A 24,334-nucleotide genomic window follows, 5' to 3' on the forward strand; every position below is an offset into this window, starting at 1 on the left:
ATCTACATTTTATAGGTCATCAGGTATTGCATGTTTTTGTCAGTCAGTGAATAATTCACACGCTTCTTTATTTGACCTTGTGTGACCACAATTCCAAATGGGAGGGGAGGGTCTACCGCTAATGAGGATCTGATGAGGCCAAATAATACCTAGCAGAGCATGGTGAATTGATGCTTTTTGGCCAGCTGCAGTGTACAAAATGTCTCTAACGGATGTGAACGTTCACACACTTTTGGCAATTATATAAGGGGAAAAAAACATTGTGGGAGAACAGTACAGCATTACCAAACCATACTCACATTTACATGTTCTATTTTAACGACACCCAACAATTTTAAGGGTGTGTAGATTTAAGGAGCAATTAGCATTTTTAAAACCACCTCTGGAGCTTGAGATCTTGACCTCATCAAAATTTAGTGGAAGTGGATGAATGAAAACTAATGCAGCGGTTACTACAGAATGGTTCCTTTTTAATGAATGTTATGAAAATGACCTTCTAACCCAAAGCATTTCTGTGGGTTGTATTTCAACATTTTTCTTTTAAGATGTGGCAATTCATTCATGCGGTAAGAGCATAGTTGCCTGAAAGTACATTTTACCGTATTAAAATGCTTCGTTTTTGGACGTTCTTGTAAGAAAGATGGTTATAATCACCTTTTGTCAGAATGGAAAATATGCACCAAAGAATAATACGGTATTTATTGAATTGAACTTCTCATCTTCCTATTCCATTTAAAACACATTTGGGATCTGATGAACACAACAGTAATCTTCCAGATTACTGCAGCCTGTGGATTTAATTTATTTGTGGCAATACTCTATATCACCTCAAGACTTTCTTGCAGGGTAAATTGGATATAGTTCTATTTAGAATAACAGTGTGTTAACACAAGTGAGTAAAGCGCAGAATCCTCATAGTAACTTTTATTTCTGTACACGCAAAGGCATTGGCAACACTGCACATTCTATTCCAGATCAAAGCATGACATCACATTCTTTACAGAAAGGGAAATAGTGGCGAGTTCAAAAGTAGTGAGTGAGTGCATTTTTTTCTTTCAAGCATTTTTTTGTATGAAATGAAAATACTTGATTTTTTTTTTTTTTTGCGTTTCTGTGAGTCACTCAACAAACAGCTATAGTTGTACAATCTCTGTTTCTGAGAAGTGCTTCATATCCATGTTGCATGAGTGCAAACTCGGGACAACTGGTCTACATTCCACAGTTCCTCTGCCTTTTAGCTAACATGTTGGTTCCTTGCTGTTGTTTTTCGGGGAATTTGTCTTGTTGAAACATCCATTTCAAATGGTATCGCGTCTACAGATTAAGGCAACATTGACCCTTTAACTATTCTCAAATTCTCAAGTATTCTCAAATGGATGATCACTGTATCAAATCTGCAGTCTACTGCGGCTTGAATTCAGTGAATGCAGGTCTTCTAACAAATTACCCAAAAAACAAATCTTCTGTCAAACAGCTCAAAAAACATTCCTCGTCAGACCTTTTGTCGTTTTTTAACAATAGCATAGCTATTACTTGGCTTCACAAATCTTCAAGAAATGCACATGTTGACATCTATTATGACCGACTGCATATAAGCAAACTGCTCAATCTGTCTCATAGTTTTTTCATACTGCATGTTTCAACTCCTTCCATAAATGCTCGACGGGAGTTAGGTCAGGGTTCTTCAATGTAACTTTATGTTTCGTTACTAGCCCATTCCTCGATATTTTTAGCCATGGATCTGGGTCATTATCCAGTTGGATGACCCATGACCTGCTGAGCCAAAGCTTTCTTTCATTAGTCAGCACATTTAGTTCCAGAATGTCTAGTTTATAGTCTTGGAATTTTATTGCACCCTGCACAGTTTAAAGATACCTTGTGCCAGATGCAGCAATGCAGCATCACAACGCTACTGGGCCTCCTCCATGTTTCGACAAAATCCGCAGTGGTCTTTTCTTTATATGTTGACGTGACTTGCCAGAAATGTTCTATGCCTTCTTTTCTCATTGACAGCAGATATATCATTGGACAAAATAACACATTTAAAATGACCTACTGAGAAGTTGATTAGAAGTGTCATACATATAAAATTAAGTTGTCTCTCCTTCATTAAAACTCCGAATTCCATGCATAGTCTCTGACTATCTCATTTGAAGTCTCCCCAATTACAAATTACACCACCCAGAGTTGCAGTTTGGATGGTATATTGCCATGCCCCCTCATAGATTATAGATGTTCCGCAGAGTCTCAAAAGCATTGAGGCCAGGAGAAAAAGGTGTCCACACCTTTAGTATTTCTCCCTTAATACCAATAACAGTCACTGCTTCAGTGGCAATTTTTCCACCCTGGGAACAGTTCTTCTATACAGAAAATGGTCAGCTAGAAACATCACATATTTTGCTAAGGTCATTTTGACACTTTCAGGTCCCATTTTTTCCACCTCAAAACATCACTGCTCCGCCTCCTCGCTGATGGTTCAACCTTGGGGACATGGCAGCCATCCACCCACCAACCATTCCGAATTTCATCCATCTGGACAATCTAATGTTGTACATCAGAAATGAGTACAAATATTTGAAAACGAGTTTTCATATACTGTATTTTTAAGCCTACTGCAGTTTTTTTTCAGCTTGTGAGATTGGTTAAGGGGTGGCCGAAAAATACTGATTTATGCATGACTGCAAGACTTTGGAGTCTCCTGCAACGAGAGGTTCTTGGGACTCCAGAGACACCAGCCACTTCGAATACCTGCTTGCTGCTCACAAGTGAATTTTTAACAGCTGCTCTCTTAATAAGATGCATTTGCCTGACAGAAACATTCCATCATATGCCTTTATCGGAACAAACTAGTTTGCCCTCTGAGTCGCACACAAATTATTTAACAGTACAGTCCAAGGATGGGTTTTAGATGTCCAGTGTTTTCCTTCTTCAAGGCATTAGTTTAGTCTGCAGATTTCATCAGTAGAGAGGTCCTTTTTTCCCCCCATTTTATGCATGACTGTGATTTGCTTAATAAGGTGAAACAACCCCTTTTAGTAATTTCCCCTAAATTAAGATCTCTTGATAAGCGAATTGACAATCTTGTCTTTTGCTATCAGTGAATATAAAGGAAGCAACACATTGACGCCTTAAAATAATCACCTATTTCTTTTTTCTTTTTTTCCCCCAGAATTTTCAGCAAAAAAAAAAATTGAACCATTTGCATCGTGAGATAATTTAGGCAAAAAATAAATAAATGCAAAAATAATGTCTAATTATTATAAGAGTTGACGATATGCAAAAACTTCTCTGGAAACTAAAACTAACAGATGTTTATTTAACATGAGTCATGCTATCCTCAGTGTTAGATGGAAACCAGCTATTGTTCATCATTGGTCATTTTCCTATTTTTTCACAAATTGATAATCTTGGTTAGTATTAACGTGGGTCTGCTTTTTTTTTTTTTTTTTTTTTTTCAAATAAATAACTAAATAAAATGGTTTGTGATGCAATGTTAATGGCTTAAAATTTTTTTCAAACCTTTATTTAACCAGGTTGGTCAGTTTAGAACCATTTTTCATTTACAATGATAACCTGAACATTTTTTGGGTTTCATGAAAAGTTATAATTTTGGAGATGTGAGGATTCCACCCAATGTGCATATATACACTATGTACTGTACAATACTTTGGAACACAATGTACTGCAAAAAATTATACATTTCTTACATTTTTTTGTCATGTTATTGTATGTGTAGTTTGCCCAATGCATTTGCAATTAGAAATAATAGCAACTGTAAGGAAGTAATATTTCTTCACTTTTTGAAAAACACACAGCTATTATTCCCAATATAACAATATCACTAAATTATAATTATTTTCAAATTGATTATATACTGTACTACCCATTTGCTCCTCTCTGAACAACTTACATACTCAATAAACAATATGACATTTTCTCTTTTAAAAAGGTCACAACAAATGTATGTTTTGTATACATAATCTGCTTTTAAGATTATATAATTTGCTTTATCCCATCCATGAAAAGCATTGCAAAGAAAGAATAAAATATTTATCTATAAAATAGAAAACCAAAAAACATTTAGCACAGTATGTCAAAATAAATGATATATTTTCTTTGTTATCGGAAAAGATCACATTCTGGCCTCTTATTCTTCATAGTGTGTTAACATGCACATTTTTTTAATATAATTAAATGTAACCAGATTAAGGAAAATTACTGTTGTTTTGTTTGTTTGTTTGTTTGTTTGTTTGTTTTTTTACAATAATATGTTCTATAGTCTAAGTATGTCATTCTGGTTAATAAGGTGTTCGTGGAATATGAGTTATGCAGCAGAAATTAATCCAGCCGTTTTTATACATCTCAGGGGGCGGCCATTTTGCCACTTGCCAATCGACTGAAGATGACATCGATGTTTCTCTGGTCTCAACCAATCACAGCACAGCTGAAAACAGGTGAGGTGGGATTGGTTGTTGCCTGCAGCATTGACGTCATCTTCAGTCGACAGCAAGTGGAAACATGGCCCCCTAAAATGGCTGGATTTTGCTTCATAACTCATTCCACAAATGTAATATTAATTAGAATGTCACGTTTAGACTAGTGAGGTCACATATAACATATTATTGTCAAGAAATGTTTCAGGTTGACTGACACTATAACCATTAAAGCGGAATAAGTGTAACACAGTGTAACAATTGATTTTACCTCCGTATACATCTTCGGTTATCTGTCCAAAAGTCAAGATAATTTAAAAATAACAAATACACATGGTTGTTAGACATAAAAAACTTAAAGATGTACTCCTGTCAACAAACAAACAACCAAATGACATTAGCTGACATTCTTTGAAATTTTACACCTAATATTTATGACATGGGTTTAATCTCAAATTAAGAATTCATAAATGCAATATATTTGCTTCATAAAATAACACATCTATATCATTAAATTAATTGGTACTTTTGATGGGACAGGAGGCACATTTAAGCATACAAAAATGGGGCTCAATAGGTATATCGTGCTTTATAAATCTGAGTGCTTATATTTGCTTAATTTGTGCTCATAGAAAGAGTTTTCATGTACCATCAATGACTTTTGGCTGGATTTAATCAGAGTGTCTTCTTAATTTAGTTACGGCAATTTTTCTGGAGACTTGTGCTTCTCATTGTCAACGACCGTAATTTGGCATCCAATATATGTGTGCATGTTAACATACTAGAGTTTTGCCCGTATAATGTTTATTGTGATACAATGTTTTCTTTTAAAGGCTTTTATTTCAATTAAAAGAAAAAGACAAACAAACATATGGTCACAATGCTTTTGCAAGTGTGTAATTGCTATCACTCAAGTACACAATCGAAGCAAAGATAATGTGTATCCCAAATGGAGTTCATAAGTCTGCAGTACTTTTATGGTTCACATGATTTTCATGTTGAATTGTATGGGTGTCTCAGGTGGACTAGCCTCTTCTGTTTCTTCTTTGCGTGGCACATACTCAACCTCTATACTTGGCTTTGTGTTGTCTTTCCCTCTGCTCCAGAGGAACAGGATTACAAGACAGAAGAGTACAACGCCGAGAAACGAGATGAACCCCATTGTGGTTGCAATGATGAGGGTCTTTACATCGAATGGAAACGGAATTGTGGTCCGGGTCACATTCGCACCTTCGTCGCTGGGTTGGTTGAATATGAAGGCAAATGTCTTGTTTGGTTGATGAGGCCAATTAGGAGAGTAGCTATGTACAAAAAGATGAGCAACTTTGGTGTCATTGCCCGCTGCATTGCTTGCAATGCACAAGTAGGTCCCGTTATCTTGGATTTGGGCATAACGAACCTCGAATCTGCCATCGTCAGACACAGAAAGTCTTGATCCCACGGTTTTGGTGGTGATGTATTCCTTCTTCGGAGAAAGCCACATGATCACAGGGACTGGCTCGCCCTCAGCTTGGCAAGTAAAACTGACGGTGGTTCCTTCATCCACATGGCTTTCTTGAACCTTGTTATCCACGATCTTCGATTTCTGGCAGATGAAATAATCAGAAGGCAGCGTATCTGGGAAGTCCTTAAACTCCTTTCCCTGCACCACACCAGGTGACGCACAGATGGGCTGCTGTCTATTAAAGTTTAACCTCCACCGCCGGCGGAAAACCCAGAGCAAGCGACAGTCACAGGCCAAAGGGTTGTCATGCAGAGCCAGAGTTTCCAAATTACCCACCGAGTGGAAGACAGACTCCTCCAGGGTGCTCAAACTATTACTAGAAACGTTGAGAATGTGCAGATGATTTAGTCCTCGGAAAGAGTAAGGCTCAATGGCGATTAACCTGCCACCAGCCAAATGAAAAGCCTGGAGCTTTTGCAGATTGTGAAGTTGGTTCCCTTCAACAATAAGAATGGGATTAAAAGACAGGTTTAGAAAACGTAAATATCTTAGATGACTGATGGCTTGGTAAGGGATGGCAGTAAGGTTACAATTTGTGATCGCTAAAGATGTCAGGTTGATTCCGAACAAGCATTTTGGGGTCATGGTATCCAGGGAAGGCATCTGTGATATTTCGAGTACTCGAAGCCTATACAGCCGCTTAAATGAGTAATCCCTAATGGCAGTGATGTTCAGATAGCGCAATCGAAGTGACAGCAGGTTGTGCAGATGGCTCAGGGCGTCAGTGGGCACCGAGGACAGCTTGTAACCCTCAATGTTGAGGGTTTCAAGATTGCTGAGGCCATGAAACGATCGTGGTGAGATGAAAACGAGGTCATTGTCGCCCACTTCCAGCACCCTCAAGTTGTAGAGCTCCTGGAACATGTAGTCCAGCAGAATGACAATTTTGTTCTCGCTAATATCCAGTTGGGTGAGGTTGTTAAGGCCTGTGAACACCCCGAGCTGAATAAGCTTCAGCTGGTTGTTGCGCAACCCGAGACTCCGTAGATTCATGAGATTGCTAAAAGCCCCGGACTCGATTGACGAAATGATGTTTTCGTTCAGCTGGAGCTCCTCCAGCTGTGGGTAGTTGATAAATTCCTCTGGCCCAAGAAGTTTTAGACGATTCTTGCTCAGATCGAGGAGCTTTGTTTCGGTTGGGATGCCTTCGGGGAAAGAGGCCAGTCGTCTTCGATGGCACACGACCGATCGCTCTTGAGCATTGCAGTCGCATCTGGAGGGACAGCCGGTAGTTGAGCCGGAGAGGACGGTTCCCAGCATCAGGACCAGGATGGGCTGCCAGCACGCCACTAAGTAGCTGTGCCCCCCTGCCTCAGCAGAGACCATCCTACTGCGAACCTACGAAAAAATAGGGGGGGGTAGAGTTTAAATATGGATGTAGATAGAAATAAACTCACAATTAATATGCAACAGTGTTAAAATTCGATTCTGAGTGTGCTGTAATTCTTGATCCTTTGTGTATTTTGACCAAAGCATGTCAAACAAGTTTTATAAGACACCTGGGAACTGCTTAAAAAGATTCTGAACCAGGAAGAATATATTATCCAACAAAGTTCTGCCAACAGTTAAAATAACGAGTACAGGGGATTAATAATTTCATTTTTCACTTTTCTGGCCTTGAAATGGGGCAGTTGTGTGGGCCCCACAGCGAATCTTACTTTGGGCCACAATTTGGTCAGGCACGGCTTTGGCTATACCTGTGTGACACCATCTTAAGATAGGCATCACATTAGGTATAGAAAAGCATTATGTGAGGCAAATGTATTTGGAAATGGGAACAAATTTGACATTTTAATGAAAATATGAATCACATGTGCCATGTGGCTCAGCTTTCATGCACAGAATTAACCACATTCTGTGAATGTTTCAAAGTACTGCTTTAAAAGCTTTGGGATGTCTACCATTCTCACTTTAAAGGGCCTGTCTGCCGGTTTCACTCAGGGAAATGCACTTTTTAAATACAGGACTTCAACAAACAAACTACTTCTCAATTTATAGATATGGGCTTTTCATAACATGTGGGGGTGATTTTGTCCGAAATCCCCACACCCCCAGCCTGTATTTTGCCATTTTGTGTTTGTTTTGTAAACAGCGGGCCGTTTCTGTGGAAAGACAGTGTTTACACCCCTCCAGCCAATCGCAGAGCGGGGGGGGGGGGTCACAAACGGGGCCGGGCGTACGTGTCAGCTGCGTGACATCACTCCCGCGGCAATTTGAAAGCACGCACGGATTTTTTTTTTCACTCACTCATTCACACATGTAAGCTTCAGTGAGTGAGTGAGTGAGTGAGTGAGTGAGTGAGTGAGTGAGTGATGAGTCAGTGAGTCAGTGAGTCAGTGAGTGAGTGAAAAAATAATAATAATCCGTGCGAGCTTTCAAATTGCCGCGGGAGTGACGTCACGCAGCTGACACGTTCGCCCGGCCCCGTTTGTGACACGCGCCTGAGATGGATAAAAGTGGCTGGATTTTGTTTTTTAGGGGTGTGAATTGCCTAGTACCTGACGATTCGATTCGTATCACGATTCACAGGTCACGATTCGATTCGATACCGATTAATCCCGATACGAATGGTCACGATTCGATACCGATTAATCCCGATACGAATTTATAAGTCGATTGTTGCGATTTTTTTCCATTCAAATTTAGAAAATACTATCAGTAAATTTGTACATGTACACTGTAAGATTTGTATGAATATATTTATCTAAAACTTGAGGCTTATAACCGTGAGCCACTGTACACAAACAGTTTGCAATCTGTTTCACATTTGAACAGCATTAAAATAAAAATATTAAGGCTTAATGTGCCGTTCATATAACATTCTTCCATGCTCAAGGTGTGAATCCTAAAAAAAAAAAAAAAAAAAAATCGATTCTGCCGATTATTGAATCGATTCGAGAATCGCGCGATGTAGTATCGCGATATATCGCCGAATCGATATTTTTTTTAACACCCCTATTGTTTTTAATAACTCTTATTCCGCAAATGTAACATTAATCAGATTGTCATGTTTAGACTAGTGAAGTCACATGTCACATATTATTGTCAAGAAATGTTCATAGTTGACTTCCACTTTAAGACATCAAACTTGATAAGTAGTCAGGACGGAAAATGATTCAGCCACTAGACAAAGATAATCTATCCCTCAGCACATGACAGGTGGAGCTTTAAATTGTCTAAAAGTTTATAATAGAATAGAAGCTGCCTTTGACTTCTTGATTTGTCTTTATATGGCACAGTTAAAACACTCGCAAAATACAGGCAATCGAATTAATAAGAAATGCCAGTTCAACATCTCCTTTAAATTACCTGACAAGCGGAAATTTTACTTAAAGAAGCAGCAAAACTCCATTATTCCACTAAACACAGTGAGTGCTTATTAATGAATAAAGCCTGAAATGAAAAATCATATTGCTCAGCTAATGCATGCATAAAGCCAGTGACATGTTTATCTCTCCGACATTTTATTGTATCAAGATAGAAATATGAATGAGCATGACTAGCCCCCTGCCTTTGCTAATCCAAAGCAAATGAATGCAAATGCTTTGGTGATTTCCTTACCAGAGCACATGCATGATTTATAACGCAGAGTGTTATAAGGAACGAGGAGCTATCTGTGTAATCTGGCCTTACAGTACATATCTCACAATAACGCCACTTTGTTGTGACCTTGAGCCACAGCTTTGAAAAAGAAATTCAGCAAATAACACCTCACAAATATGACCAATCTCTTCATAAGCGGTTGTCGTGCATTTTAAAATGGCTTGTATAAGTATTGCCATTTTTTTCTTCTTGGTGAGAGAAAAATCAATGTCAACTCTCGTAATCTCCCTCAATACATCAATGTTTATTTTCTCTTTCTTTGAAATGGGTGTACAGGGGAAGAATATCAGTACACATTTTCCATGTTAAGACTGTTTGCTTTAGTCTCTTCCTCTTTTGGTTCACTTCTACTGAATTTATGTATTGCGGTCTGCAATCTAAAAAGGTTACAAATAAAGTCAGCATTAATTAATCTTTTGTTCCAACATAGTTTTGGTTTCAAGTTATATTAAGATGTATAAAGCAAAAGGACAAGGGAGAAAAGCAAAGTAATCGGAATAATAAAAATGGATTTAACTCCAAGCATAAAAATGTATTATTGCTGTATCAATTTGTGTTGCATGTGTTTACTTCTGGAGCAAGCATTTTTTTTCTTTTACGTAGTAGACAAATGACACTGCTGTATTGATGTTTAATAACAATGCTCATTTCCCGCATTGCTACTTTAAGGATTTAGATCAGTTTGTTATTTCTAGTGGGGGCACGGTGGGTGAGTGGTTAGCACATCCGCCTCCCAGTTCTGAGGACTCCTGTTCGAGTCCAGGCTCCGGCCTTCCTGGGTGGAGTTTGCATGTTCTCCCCGTGCCCGCGTGGGTCTTCTCCGGGTACTCCGGTCTCTTCCCAATTCCAAAGACATGCATGGCAGGTTAATTGGGCACTCCGAATTGGGTGTGCTTGTGCTTGTGCGTGTGGATGGTTGTTCGTCTCTGTGTGCCCTGCGATTGGCTGCCAACCAGTTCAGAGCCCTGTTTACATCAGTTGATCCTTTTTTTTTTCTTAATATTAAGTCACTGTTATACCTGTGACCTGTGTGACATAATCTCAAGGCGAGAGAATAAACACGACTGCAGTAGGAAATTGGAACAGATTACATTGTGATTTTAATATCCATCCATCCATCCATCCATCCATTTTATTTTTTTTTTATTTTTATTTTTTAAGAGCTCAGAATTGTTCATTCGGTAGTCTTACCGATTCAACGTCTTATCATCATTGCTCTTTCTTTTTTTATTTTTATTTTTTTATTTTTTTTTGTGTGTGTGTGTGTATGTGTGCGTGCGTTTGCGTGTGTGCGTTTGCGTGTGTGCGTTTGCGTGTGTGCGTTTGCGTGCGTGCGTGCGCGTGCGTGTGCGTGCAAATACGTATAAATTTATACTCATTAATTCACCTAAAACCTTATAAATATCCCATTACCCTTCGCCTTAACCAGGTACTTCAGAATCTTGCCAGAGTCGTGAGGTTCAAATGGTCAGGAGACCAGAGAAAAGGTCAGAAAAAATAAAGAGAAAAGAAAGATAAATCAAAGTGAAATCCAGCACCGACCAAACACTTCCTGCCTTCCCCATGGTTACAAAATCAAAGTCTTACGCCAACCCCGGAAGCCTCTAAATTCCAGCAAATTAGCGAGATCTCAAGAGACCAGAGGAAAAACTAAAGAGAGGAAGGAGGGAAGGATCGATGAGGTAGAGTGAGATCCATAGAAGCCAGTACATCCAATCCATCAAAGTGAAATCCAGCACCAACCAAACCCCTCCTGCGTGGTTACAAAACCAGAGTCTTATGCCAACCCCAGAAACCTCAAACTTCCAATAAATTGAGATCTCAAGTGACCAGAGAAAAAACTAAAGAGAGGAAGGAGGGAAGGATAGATAAAGCAAAGTGAGATCCACAGACACCAGCACCCACTGATTCAAGGGGCTGTGGGAGGGAGAGGCAACTTCTTTTTGAGTTTCAGTAGATGCTGGCGCGATGGATCTGGCATGCATAAGGACCACCACCAAAGAAAGAAGCCGTCAACCGCGGTCCAGCAAAGCCAGCACCGCCCCCCCCCCCCCCCGGAATCCCCAGGTCGCAGCATCACCAAGGCCACCCCCAAGCCACCCGAGCGGACAACGGCCGACCCAGACGCCCGGAACACCCCCGCCCCAGCCCCGGCCCACACCACCGAGCTCAAGGCCGCAGAACGAGGCCCGGCGGGCCCCTACAGCGCCCCACCGGTCCCCAGCCCCCATCCCCCCACGACCCCCCCGCACCCCACCCAAACCCGCCACCCACCACGACCCAGGCCCCGCCACCCCCGGCCCCCAAACCCCCAAACACACCCCGACCCCCAACACCCAACCCCCCACCCACCCATACCTCCACCCCCCCCAAAAGAGCTCCCCCCCCCGACGACCGCCAACCCCCCCGCGAACCCCGCCCCCCGCGAGCCCCCCCCCCCACCCCTGGAAACCGGCACCGGGCAGCAGCGCAGAGAGGGAAGACGTGCCCACCACCACCTCCAGCCGTGCGAAAGGAGCACAGCGGCGGGAGTGGGGAAGCAGAGGAGGAAGCACCAGGGGAGAGGCGGAACACCAGAACACCGAGCCCGGTGGGAAGAGGCCCCGGTACTAGTGACACCTAGGGGGGAGGGGGAAGCGGGGAGGAGACGACAAGAAGGCGAAAGGGCGGCTGCAGGGCCATCCATCCATTTTCTTGACCGCTTATTCCCCACAAGGGTCACAGGGGGTGCTGGAGCCTATCTCAGCTGGCTCTGGGCAGTAGGCAGGGGACACCCTGGACTGGTTGCCAGCCAATCGCAGTATGATTTTGATATGAACAATGGAAAGATTAGTGATGAGTGATGGACTATGTGGCTGAACCTTCAACTAGTAACTACATTTGGCTAGTGTTTACAAGCGGTTCCTTGAGATGCGATATTCATGTATTATGTGACTTAATATACTCCATTGAAATGAATGGAAATGGCTCCCTTACGCTCCCCCCAAAAAATACCAAATCATTTTGTAATGTTTTTTTTTTTTTTTTTTTAAACAAATAAAATAACACCCTATAAACGTTCAATTCACAGCAACATACAATAAAACACACAAATACTGAAACTTCCTACATTTTTGTTTCAATTCAATAGATACTGGGCTGCACCAATACAGATATACAGTACTAAGCTCAGTAAGCCACAGTAAAATCAGTAATTATTCACACAGAATGAAGAATATATGGCTGTAAGTATAATGGCATATCTTTGTACACGTGTTGCTCCACCTTGTAAGTAACTATATGTTGCTTAATGCTCCAGAGAGCATTGATCTCATTGATCAAGAGAAAGCTACAAATGAATTTCCAAGGCAGCACAGTGAAGACAGTCCATGGCAGAAAATATGGCACAATAGTGACATTATCAAGAACTGCTTGTCTCCTCCAAAATTGATGACAAGATGGGAAGAAGTATGGCTAGGAAAAAAAAAAAAAAAAACCCAACTCTTTCACAAAAGTTGTGTGTGGAATCCCCAGTTCCCCAACTGTACATACTGTACAATATAAAGTGTTTTTCAAATCCTTTGGATATCTACCATCCTACTTATAGATTTTAAAATTCAAATTTCAAAATGCTCAGGGCAAGGAAGATTATGCTTCGTTCAGCGCTTATAAGGATGAGAAGTTACAACAGAATTGCAGCTTCCTTTTCACTGTTGATTTCATATTCTCAAAGCACAGAACTCCAGTGTGCCTGGGGCACTGGAAAAAGCAGCCACGGAATACAGCAAAACAAAGTTAATTAGGAGTGCCTTTCTATCATCTCCTTTCAATTAACTGACAAAACATAGCAACGCAAAATATAGTAAACATAGTAACTAAATAACACAACAAAAACATCTAATAAATAGTGACATGAATTTCTACAATTCACTCTTTAAAAGCGCATATGGAATTCATCCAAATTATTATAATTAATGTGACTAATGCCGATGTCAGACTACACGAAAACAGCCCGATTTCAGCCCGACCGACGTGTCGCGGACAAACGGGGCATGTCGTCAACGATTTTGGGTTGTCTTGATGTAGCGTGTAGTGTGACACGTTCAACGACTGGTCGCCTGTTGTCTGGAACGGTTCACAACCATCACGACGAAAGTAGAATTTTTGTTCGTCTTGACGCATAATGTGACATACCTCCGACGTCGTCCGTTTGGTTCCACAGCATTGACCAATAGCGAGAGGGAGCGAAACATCAATCACACACTGAACAGCACTTTATAGCTCTTTTTATTTATGTATACATTTGTTTATTTATTCGTTTATGTATTTATTTATTTATCCCCTGGATATTTCATGGGATGGGGCCAGACAGGTGCATCTCGAGGGAAAAAAAAAAAAAAGCGCCCCGCTGCAGCGCTGCGGCTGCATGGAGGGCGCACGCATCCGTGCAACCCGTCAGGCAACGGCGACGTGAATAGAGGACCAAAATATATTGTGACTGTTGTTCTAATAATTTCAGAAATTTGGGCATATGAGATGGGCACATATTTAGTGAGGATTGATCACATTTTCATATAGTCGGGCCAGGCCTCGCCGCCTTAACTGTCACCCGCTCTCACTAGAAAGTTTCCCCTCGAGTGGCCTACTGTCCAATGCACCGTACTAAAACAAGTCAAATATGAATAAATGAAGCAGTAAAAAATACTCAAACAATATAATATTTCAGTGTTTGATAAAATAATAAAACAAGATGTCATCCCGCAAATTAATTAACAAAATCAGCTATAATTACCCTGGCGCATATAGGCCTAAATAAATTAAAATACAGTGTTGGCTACTAAATCATATTTTAAACACTATTGCGGAGCAGGGAGCGCAAGCAATGCGCTCACATCACACTTGTCCCATGCGTGCTCCATTCACACAAACCCTGTCCGTGCCTCTTTTTTTTTTTTTTTTTTGGCCCACCTCCCCGACAAACAGTGGCCGACGCGTCTCTCTTGGCAAGACAACACACGATGATCAGCTGGTGTCTTGTCGCGTTCAGACGTGTAGTGTGACTACACGCCCCGTCCACGACACGGAGCGAGTTTGTCGTGTAATGTGACAGCGCAACTGTCGTGTAAGACAAAAAAATCGCGTAGTCTGACATTGGCATAACGGACATCCGATACTCTTTCAGCACTGAATGCTCTTAACAGAAACAGCTCACAACTGACTTTATGAGGCAAACATAGCATCCAAATATTGTGTCCGTATTCCACAGAGAAATATAAAGCGATGGAATAACCAGTAGTTTATTAAAAATATATGTAATAATGAATAATCATCATTCATTAGTTGTTAATTAGCACGTAAATGCCCTTAAGAATGCAGCTGGGAAATCACACATCAGACCTTCAGTTCTACATACCTAAAGCTGTTATATTGACGCAGGGCATAGAGCACTGCTGCTTGGGCTGCTTGCTGGAACAAACAACAACAAAGTATATTTATATACCCAGAATATTGCCCTCCAACCACCTTCTATGTTTTCATTATTTTAAACAGTAACTGTTCACTCTTCTTTGTATCATTGTGACCTGTGGGAAATAATAACTCTTATGGGAGTGAAACAATTTTAGCTGACGTTCGATCAATTTTTGAATATGGTGGTGCTTCTAAATTTGAGTTACCATGCAGATGGTCCAATTCTGAATTCAACCACATTTATCAAAGGTTAAACCTGACCATGAGGTACTCTACAAAAGGGGCCCTAATTTCGTGCCCAGCACAAGTCTAGTGTAATGCGCAGTCTAACTGGGCACATGGGTGTAGCTTTTTTTTTTTTTTTTTGGTATTTTCATAGGCGTAGGTACAAAGGTGGTGAACACAGTTGGCTTATGAAAATGAAAATGTTTCCACTCATTCTCTTTAAATTTACATTGGCAGGAAGCATAAAAAGACTCACTGGAGTCCATGTAGAAGATTGAAAAATATATGTTTATAAGCAAGAGTGCACATAAAGATTTTGGCGTGGTTCTCAAATGAGCATCACAGGTTGTTTTTTGGGTGCTCGTTTTTTTTTTTTCTCCCAGTGCTCTGACCCTCATGGATGAACTTAAATACTTATGGCACATATCGGCAAAGTAATACTTGTGTTCCACATCAGCCAATCCGTATTCTCTGCAGCCTTTATTAAGTCAAACGAAAGGGGAAAAAAAGTACAGTATGCATAGTTTTATTTTGACGTGTGGTGTCTCAGCAGTGCAAGCAAATAAAAGCAGTGATATTCAGCAATCTCATTTCTTGCACAGTGAGCGGAATTTGCACTGGTAATGATCTGGGATCACAAGGGTGGCTATAGTAGGGAAAAAATATGAACACATTTTTTTATGCTAATTAAGAATATATATAACATATACAATTAATATATAATAAAGATGATCAATCAAAAAATAATAATAATGCATTTAATTAATTTATTTCTACAATAATCCAGTGGGCTAGATGCACACTGCTTTCATATTTATGAATCAAATGATGATATACACCACACATATCAGTGGAGCAGAGAATCTACGCTACAATTAATCAAATTTGCATTGCACCACCTACACCACAACTTACACCCACATTTAGCTGGTCTAAGGTCCTGTCTACTTTCTGTCATAAATTGTCCGGTGTGTCTGGGCGTGTAAAACAAAACACCCCCGGTCCACTGGAATACCCAGCATGGCGCACCACAGTCTGCCAAATTCCAAACACGATAATCTAGACTGTCTCTGGAATGAAAAGATTATATGTCTGCGCTTATATGTCTGTCTATGAAATTATTGCTCAAGAAGCTACGTGAAGTACAGTAAACAGAATCACATAAAAAAAAACATACATATATATATATATATATATATATATATATATATATATATATATATATATATATATATATATATATATATTATATAAATGTTACTGTTACATATGTTACTGTGATTTTTATTCTCCACACTTTTTTGCCGCGTAACAACTCCCACATAATACTTCCAATTTAACTAGTTTCAAAAATTCACGCCTCCCGGGGCATATATCGTCTGATTCCACAGTACTAACAGTATTTGCACAATTTAATATTTAATATCAACTTTTCCCCATTCATTTTCAATGGAACAGACATTGAACTTTTTCTAAGTATCACTTTCCACGCCCACTTCCATACATATAACTCATCATAATTAACAGGTGTCTGATACTGCTTGGTGGCACAGTTGGTAAAGTGCATTGTCCAGTAACTAGGAGGTTATAATTTCATAATTTATCTCTCAATTTACTTCATAAGCATTCCACATGCATTCAAATCTTAGCATTCAGCAATTAGCATTCAGCTTTCATCATTCCCACGCAATTTCTCCAGAAATTGCACTTAGTCTACTTTATTTGTGTTATCTGTTATTAGGCTATAGGCTAATTCCTGTTTTTATGTTTTTGCGTGTACCATGAATAACGATTTTATGATGGGAACAGTTTGACCCTAGGAAGAATTCTTCCATTTACATTATTTTTCAGTGGGAAAATAGCATAATAGAGGTTGGCCAAAAAAATATAATTAAGCACCCAGATAGGTCGGTACTAGATACCTACATATGTATATTTATTTGCTTATTTTCTTATGCTCAGCTCAGATCCTCATTTTTTTTTCCTGCAGCTTTAACTGCACAGGCTGCAAGCTTGTATCAGCAGAACACATGGATTGAATGTAATGATTCTTCACCGCATCCATGGTAACTAAACTATGTGCAGAATCAAAGAAACCCTGTGGCTTCTAATCACTGCTACTCAACTTAATTACTGTAATAGACTGTCATCCAGCAAATACGTGACCCATCTTTACTACACTTTGGAGCCTCTTAGTTTGAATATACACAAATTGAATTCAATCAAAAGACATGTGTTAAAACATCCATCCATCCATTTTGTATCGTACTTGTCCTTATTGTCCACATTCACTTCAATGGTCAATTTAAAGTCTTCATTGAACCCGTGCCCGACGTACATTCAAACGTGACTGCTCATTCAAACGGATCAAGTTGATCGACTAACCGAAAGCACCCAGGATTGTGTCTGCCAAATAAATTCCTAAACTGTAGTGCATCCTGGGAGATACAAGCAGAGATTAATTTAGCACTTGCAATGCATGTTATCAAACCTGTGATTAATCTTGATGCGTTGGGTTTGTGTCTTATAATAATAGCATGTCTGAAAAGCAAATGCAAAAGGCACCACTATGCGTAACCAGTGAGGGAGCGCAGACAAAATGAGAGGTGACAGGGAGAATGGAAAAGTGTGATATCAATGAAAGCATGTCTTAGACAGGTTATTAAAGTTCTTGCAAAAATAAATGCAGATAGCCTATATACGCGAGAAGGCTCTTTTAAAACCACCCTGAATTGGACTATTTTTCAGGATGTGGGAAATTGTGTGTTCTTTTAACCAAATGCAATACAATTCTGACTACCACGTTCCATCACAATAGAAACGCCGAGATCTAATAAGCGAGTCGCTCGGCTCCATGCTGGAAGCTTTTGTGCTGCCCATGGTTTTTATATGGCGGGGCCAGTGAGAGCTAGAGGGCCTCAACTTGACTGAAATAAGAGGCTGAAACCTGCAAACAGGGCTGTAAACGCTTCACACTCTCAATCAGCAGCACTATTATCACTTTTACAATACAAAGTATTATTTGACATCCAGTACTAGTAGGCAGGATGGTGGGAAAGATGTAAGCATGTCTACCTCTCAGTTGGTCCTGGATTTGAACCTCGACTTCATATGTGGATTGTGCATGTTCTCCCCACATTTGTCAGGGTTTTATCAAGCTACTCAATCTTTCACCCACATTACATGAACAGAACATGCATTTTCCATGTGTGCATGAATACTTGTTTATATGTGCTCTGCATTTGTCTACAGAAGGGGAAAAAAAGTATGATTATATACCATACTTATGATGGGAACTACTTGTACGTTGGGTTCAGATTCAGAAACTTTATTTACCCGGGTGGGATAATTAAGGGGACAGAACGTGACACTCTTATTTGCACAATTTAACAAAATCAAAAGTACAATTGTATAATGTATAATTGTGAGCCAATTGTGGATTTTGAGAAAGCAATACAGTACATCAGATTTGGTGTTAACAAAATATCACGGTATCAAGATTCAACTGGGCAGCTTTAATTAGTTGTTGGCCCAGCCTAGATTGGGGAATATGGAAATACAACACAGAAATTAATTAATCTTTTTTTTTTCACAACTGATGGAAACTAGGGCAGTAGTGCCAGAGGTACAGAATTACGGTATATAATATGGTGATGTCGACAGAAAATGACAGGAAATCAGGCCATATTGTATTCTAAGTTCAGTTGTGAAATATTGTGATTATATAGTAAAAAGTGCCATTTGAAATCCACACTCTTCCTTTTACTGACCTTTGACATTCATATTTGGTGTAGGTTGGCAGAGAACAGCAGCAATTTGACTCTCTGAGTACATTTATTGAACGCACGTTTGAGTATCCAGTGGCAGATCTCCCTTCATGGTCACCTCACCATATCAACACTGCGCACATAGTATGGCTGGCAGTCACTTTCTCCTTTCAGAGGGCTAATGTTAACATAACATTAGGATACGATCCAGGATGTTCTCCATTTTGGAGCCAGGGGTGATTTAAGGAGGGTAAGTGGGATCCCCAAAACGTATTAGGGCATAAATTAATGGGTGATTGCATTCAATATTACATGTGCTCCTGGGGGGTTTCCGTCGGCAGGATTTTGCTGCACTGGCTCGATGAGAAATGCACTGTAATGACAAAGATGCTGAAGACACCTGATAGAATATTCTGATGCGATTATCCAAAGCAGTCAGAAAATAGAAATAAATCTGTGTATAAGTTAAAGAATAACATTGAATTTTGAATTGCTGATGCCACCTGGGGCCGGAAAATTTGCAGGGGTTTCCATTACGAACTGCAAAGGTGTTAATCTGCTAATTAAAAAATGTTTCAGTCATGAATGGTCAAATAAAAAGGTCAAGATATTTTTGGGCAAATTGTTTGAAAGCGCAGCTTTAAGTGTAGGCGATTCTACACCTCCAGTGCATTCATTGAAAAGTAATTAAAAATGCCTAAATCGGACAGGAATGTGACTTATCTCCATTTGTAATTTTTCACTAATGGCCTATGAGAATCTTTGAAAAGCATTGCAGTATGTGGTCTCTAATTATACATTTTTGAGCCTATTAAATCAAAACAAACTAAACTATTGTTCAGAATCCTTTGGAATGTCACATTAGACCAGGGGTGTCACTCATATTAGCTCAAGGGCCACATAGAGGGAACTATATTACCAAGTGGGCCGGATCGGTAAAAACATGGTACATAACTTAAAAACAATTGGCGTCAATTATAAATACATTTTCACCAGTTTTTTTTTTTTTTTTTTTTTTTTTTTGGGGGGGGGGGGTCAGCCCTATCATTGCGGGGCTCAACTGTAAATATATTGTTCCAAAAAATAACACAAATGCAAATGTAAAATTAAAATGACAAGTAATTGAATTTGTGTCGTATTTAACACGTTTATGTCGGTCTATGATTTTATTTGTATTTTTTTTTAAATATAACTTGTAAAATAATGAGCATAGCAATTCCATGTCGAAGTTGCATTGCTTGTGAAATCACAAATTTGTTGTTGATTGTGGCCAGCTGATTAATTGGTCCAACTCCTAATTATGATTTTTTTTTTCAACTTTACAAAATCATCTCGCGGGCCAGATTAAACTCCTTTGCGGGCCTGATCCGGCCCGCGGGCCCTATGTTTGACATCCCCGCATAAGACTTTAACAAGCATTGTTAAAAACACACAATTGTTCAATGGATTCTTTGCTGTTTCGTTGATTCCGGAATTGTTTATTTTTGTTTAATCTTGTTTTTTTTGTTTTTTTTGTTTTTTAATTGGACTCTGACAAAAATTAAATCAGTGACTCTCAACAAATGAATTTGAATGTGTGTCCAACATATTCTATACACCAGCGTTGTACATGTGCCAGTACATTGTGACAGTTCAGTTGTTGCATACTGTAGGAGTAGCATATCTTATTGTGTAAACATTTTTAGTAGCGATGGGGGAATGCCAATATCAGGCCTTGTTTCAAGATATCGGCATTCAGCGCGCCGGCTGATACCAGTATTGTCCGCCCTCTCGTGGCCGTTGCAGCATCAGGAACTACAAATTAGTGTTTAAAAGAATAGAAAATTGCCATTAATGTCATGAAGTTTTAACGAAAAAGATATATATTGGGATATATCAGTCTTTCTTTTTTGGGAGGGGGATGGATTTTATGTATCAAAAATACTTGTGATATTGGTGCTTGGTATTGTTATTGGTGACTAAACAGGTTGAGTACTGGTATTGGTCTGAAAAAAAAATAAATAAATAAAAAATAAGGTTCTCCATGCTCTCTATTTTTTTTTTTGTGCGTTAAAAATTATGCTCCTAAATAATTATATTTGCACTTCTTAGTACATGAAAAACTTTACACATCATTAAATTTAATTTTCAAAAGTGAATCCACTCACAAAAACAAACAGAATTCTAGCATTTTGGGTATTGTTTCCAAACAAATGTGATTCTTCAAAACGTTCATGTTGTCATATTGGATATGTGTCTTCTTATCACTCAAATAGTAAAATGCAATGGTCTTAACAAGCGTTTGGCTCCCCTTCATGCCGTCCACTTTTATTTAGGGCCCAGTTTGATCCATTTTTACCAATAAGGGACTGATGAACTTTATTGTCAATCAGGGAACACTAGGGATGAATTTGCCTTGGCAATATGGCAAACTACGGCTTGCCAGGCAAAACCTATGTTGCTCATAATCGTCCACTGAAATCATAATAAGCAGCAGACGTGGAACTAGTGACCAGCATAAATAATTTACATTGGAATGATCCAAGCCAGTCATCACAATTAATAAAAAGAACTCCGCTTTGACAAGAGCAGAGCAGACATTTGACTCCGAGACTGTCGCGTCTGCATGGGTTATTACTCAATGTTAAAAAAAAGGAAGCATACAGCTGCCTCCCTGCTGGAGCTTTGCAGCCACATTTATGCTTATGCAAATATGATGTGCAGTAGGATTTAACATTTGAGGGATCATTCGTTTGGTCTGCATAAATCATCAAAGTCTATCCCCCTTCCCCTAAGCTGATGCTCCCCACCTCCACCGCCACCCATTGATATGACCTGTGGCAAATCAGCCAACAGCGAAAGGTAGCGCTGAATAAATGAAGTGTGATTCTGGCAGAGTTTACTGGCATTTGAAGGAACATGAATGTTAATGAGATGGCAGCTTAGTAAGCATCAACAACCTCTGGTACGACAGTCAGCGAGGGGAAAGGAAACAAAACAGACAGTACTCAGCCTTACAACTTCAACTGTGATTATAAAAAACAGCATGCTGTAAGCATTTCTGCATGTAAATAATACTTAAATGATAATAATTTATACCATTAGTTGGATCCCCACTCAGACCACACAAGTGTGCGTTCTGCATGTTGCATACAGTACAAAACAAATGAAATCCATTTGGATGACAAGGCACAAATGAGACATGAAACCCCCCCTCAGTGGACCATCCTCCCGCCTTTCTCCGCTGCTACCTACTAATTTTATTCCTGAGATCAATTTGCTCACTGGCTATCATATGGCACCACCACTGCACCATATTAAATCTGATCCAATACCTCAGAGCTCAAAGCCCACCACAGAGACCGAGTACTTACCAGGACTGTCATGCAGAGAATTCTAATTCAAGCAGCTCCATGTTGCCAAGGAAATTCAAAATGCCTCCAAAAGCATGGAGACGGGGATACAGCAAACAAGACGGGCTCAGATCTGGAAGCTAAAGGCGGCTGGATGGAGCAATGAGATTCCCTCGTCAGCATCCGCAAAATGCCTTCGTCCTCTACAGATGCACTAAATCCAACAGCACTGATAGGCTGATATGTAAACACACGGGCGGCTCTGCTGCCTCACACACGCTCACATACATGCTGCACCTAGCGGAGAGCCAGAGGAAGGAAGGAGGGGTGGCGGATGAGAGAGGTGGAAGGAGGAGCTGCAGTGCCCTGGAAGAATGAGAGGACACATGAAGGGAGTTGAAAAGAAACGGAGACAACTGTCCTCTCATTGCCCTGGCAGCAGCATCATCGGATTGGGTGTTCTTTCTTTTCATGCAGGGATTTCTTTTTGCTATAGTAAACTATAACATAGTTTGTTTGTGTGTGCGGAGAGAGAATGTTGGTAGTGAGAGAGGCGCAAGTAGCAGCGGGATGAAGATAAGAAGGTGAGAGGAGATTATGGCAGCTCAGAGGACATTTTGTCATTGGAGAATAAACAGCCAATTAAAGAATAAAATGGCAACGATTGTACAGTGTAGATAAGGATGGACAAGTGCTTACTTTATTGTCCCACTTATGGGGGCATTCCAATTAATGTACCTGTAATCATCATCAGTGAAAACCACGTTTGTTTTGAGTGCAGTGTAAGGTGCTCGATGCACAGGCTTAACCGTACTAATTGCTGTTATAGGAGCTCAAAAGCTGCCAGTGTATGCCAAGCTCCATCAGGGAGTTTTTATGGGATATAATGTGGCAGAGGATTTAGTCAAGTGGGCATGAACAGCTTCATGCCCCCGAATGAGCGATGTGAAACTATGAACAGGGTATTGATTCTAATTTCCTCAATCCGTTCGATTTTGATTCACAAGAGTTCAATTCTATTTGATTTCAACTAAAGATTCGCTTTAGTTCAATCTTATATTGATTAATCATGGAACATCCATCCATTTTCTTGACTGCTTATTCCACACAAGTGTTGCGGGGGGTGCTGGAGCCTATCTCAGCTGGTTTTGGGCAGTAGGCGGGGGACACCCTGGACTGGTTGCCAGCCAATCGCAGAGCACACAGAGACGAACAACCATCCACACTCACAAGCACACCGAGGGACAATTTGGAGAGCCCAATTAACCTGCCATGCATGTCTTTGGAATGTGGGAGGAGACCGGAGTACCCGGAAAAGACCCACACAGGGACGGGGAGAACATGCAAACTCCACCCAGGAAGGCTGGAGCCTAGACTCGAACCCGAGTCCTCAGTACTGGGAGGCGGATGTGCTAACCAGTCCTCCACCGTGCCGCCTTATGGAACATCAATTGTTCTTCAATGTCAAGAACATGATAAATAAAAAAAATTTTTTTTTTTAAATAATTTACATTTTTTTTCACCAAATATTAAATTCCAAAGTAAAGTAACACCTGTTATAATCGCTTAAGCGTTACACAAACGTTGATATCAGCAAGGATGAGATGAACATATTTTCACAATTCTAATTTAATAATTGTAAATATAAATTTAAAAGATTATTAATTGTCTTAAAGTGCAATAAGTCAGGTCTTTCATAAATATATGAAAATACTTTTAAATTCATGTCAACAGTAAATTTCAAGAAAACGCACGATGGCCATTGTTTCCGCCTGTTCACCATTCAGAGGTGATTTTCTGCGTATAATGGATAAAAATGCACCAGTTCTTTAAAATAAACATCTTTGTATGTAGGGAGTGAAGATGTTCAAGGGTAAAAATAATTTCGTACTTGAGTGCTTGATGTTTGCTGTCCATGTAATAACTGCACCAATATGAAATAATAGAGCCGAACATGACATTTAATAATCTCCTGCAAACAAAGGACTGAGTGAACTATTGCTATATATTTGGAGTACACTG

The 24,334-nt window shown here is 39.8% G+C and overlaps 1 protein-coding gene across 1 annotated transcript; it reads right to left on the reverse strand.

Moving 5' to 3' along the window:
• Positions 1 to 284: 284 nt before the first annotated feature.
• Positions 285 to 22,637, reverse strand: lingo1b (leucine rich repeat and Ig domain containing 1b). Its single transcript, XM_077519032.1, has 2 exons — positions 22,334 to 22,637; positions 285 to 7,275 (listed from the first exon to the last, which is right to left on the reverse strand). Exons 1-2 carry the CDS (start codon positions 22,343 to 22,345, stop codon positions 5,416 to 5,418), a joined length of 1,872 nt encoding a protein of 623 aa, XP_077375158.1. The 5' UTR covers positions 22,346 to 22,637; the 3' UTR covers positions 285 to 5,415.
• Between the last annotated feature and the right edge of the window lie 1,697 nt (positions 22,638 to 24,334).

The sequence above is a fragment of the Festucalex cinctus genome, chromosome 4 (assembly GCF_051991245.1).
Source record: "Festucalex cinctus isolate MCC-2025b chromosome 4, RoL_Fcin_1.0, whole genome shotgun sequence".
Classification (NCBI taxonomy): domain Eukaryota; kingdom Metazoa; phylum Chordata; class Actinopteri; order Syngnathiformes; family Syngnathidae; genus Festucalex; species Festucalex cinctus.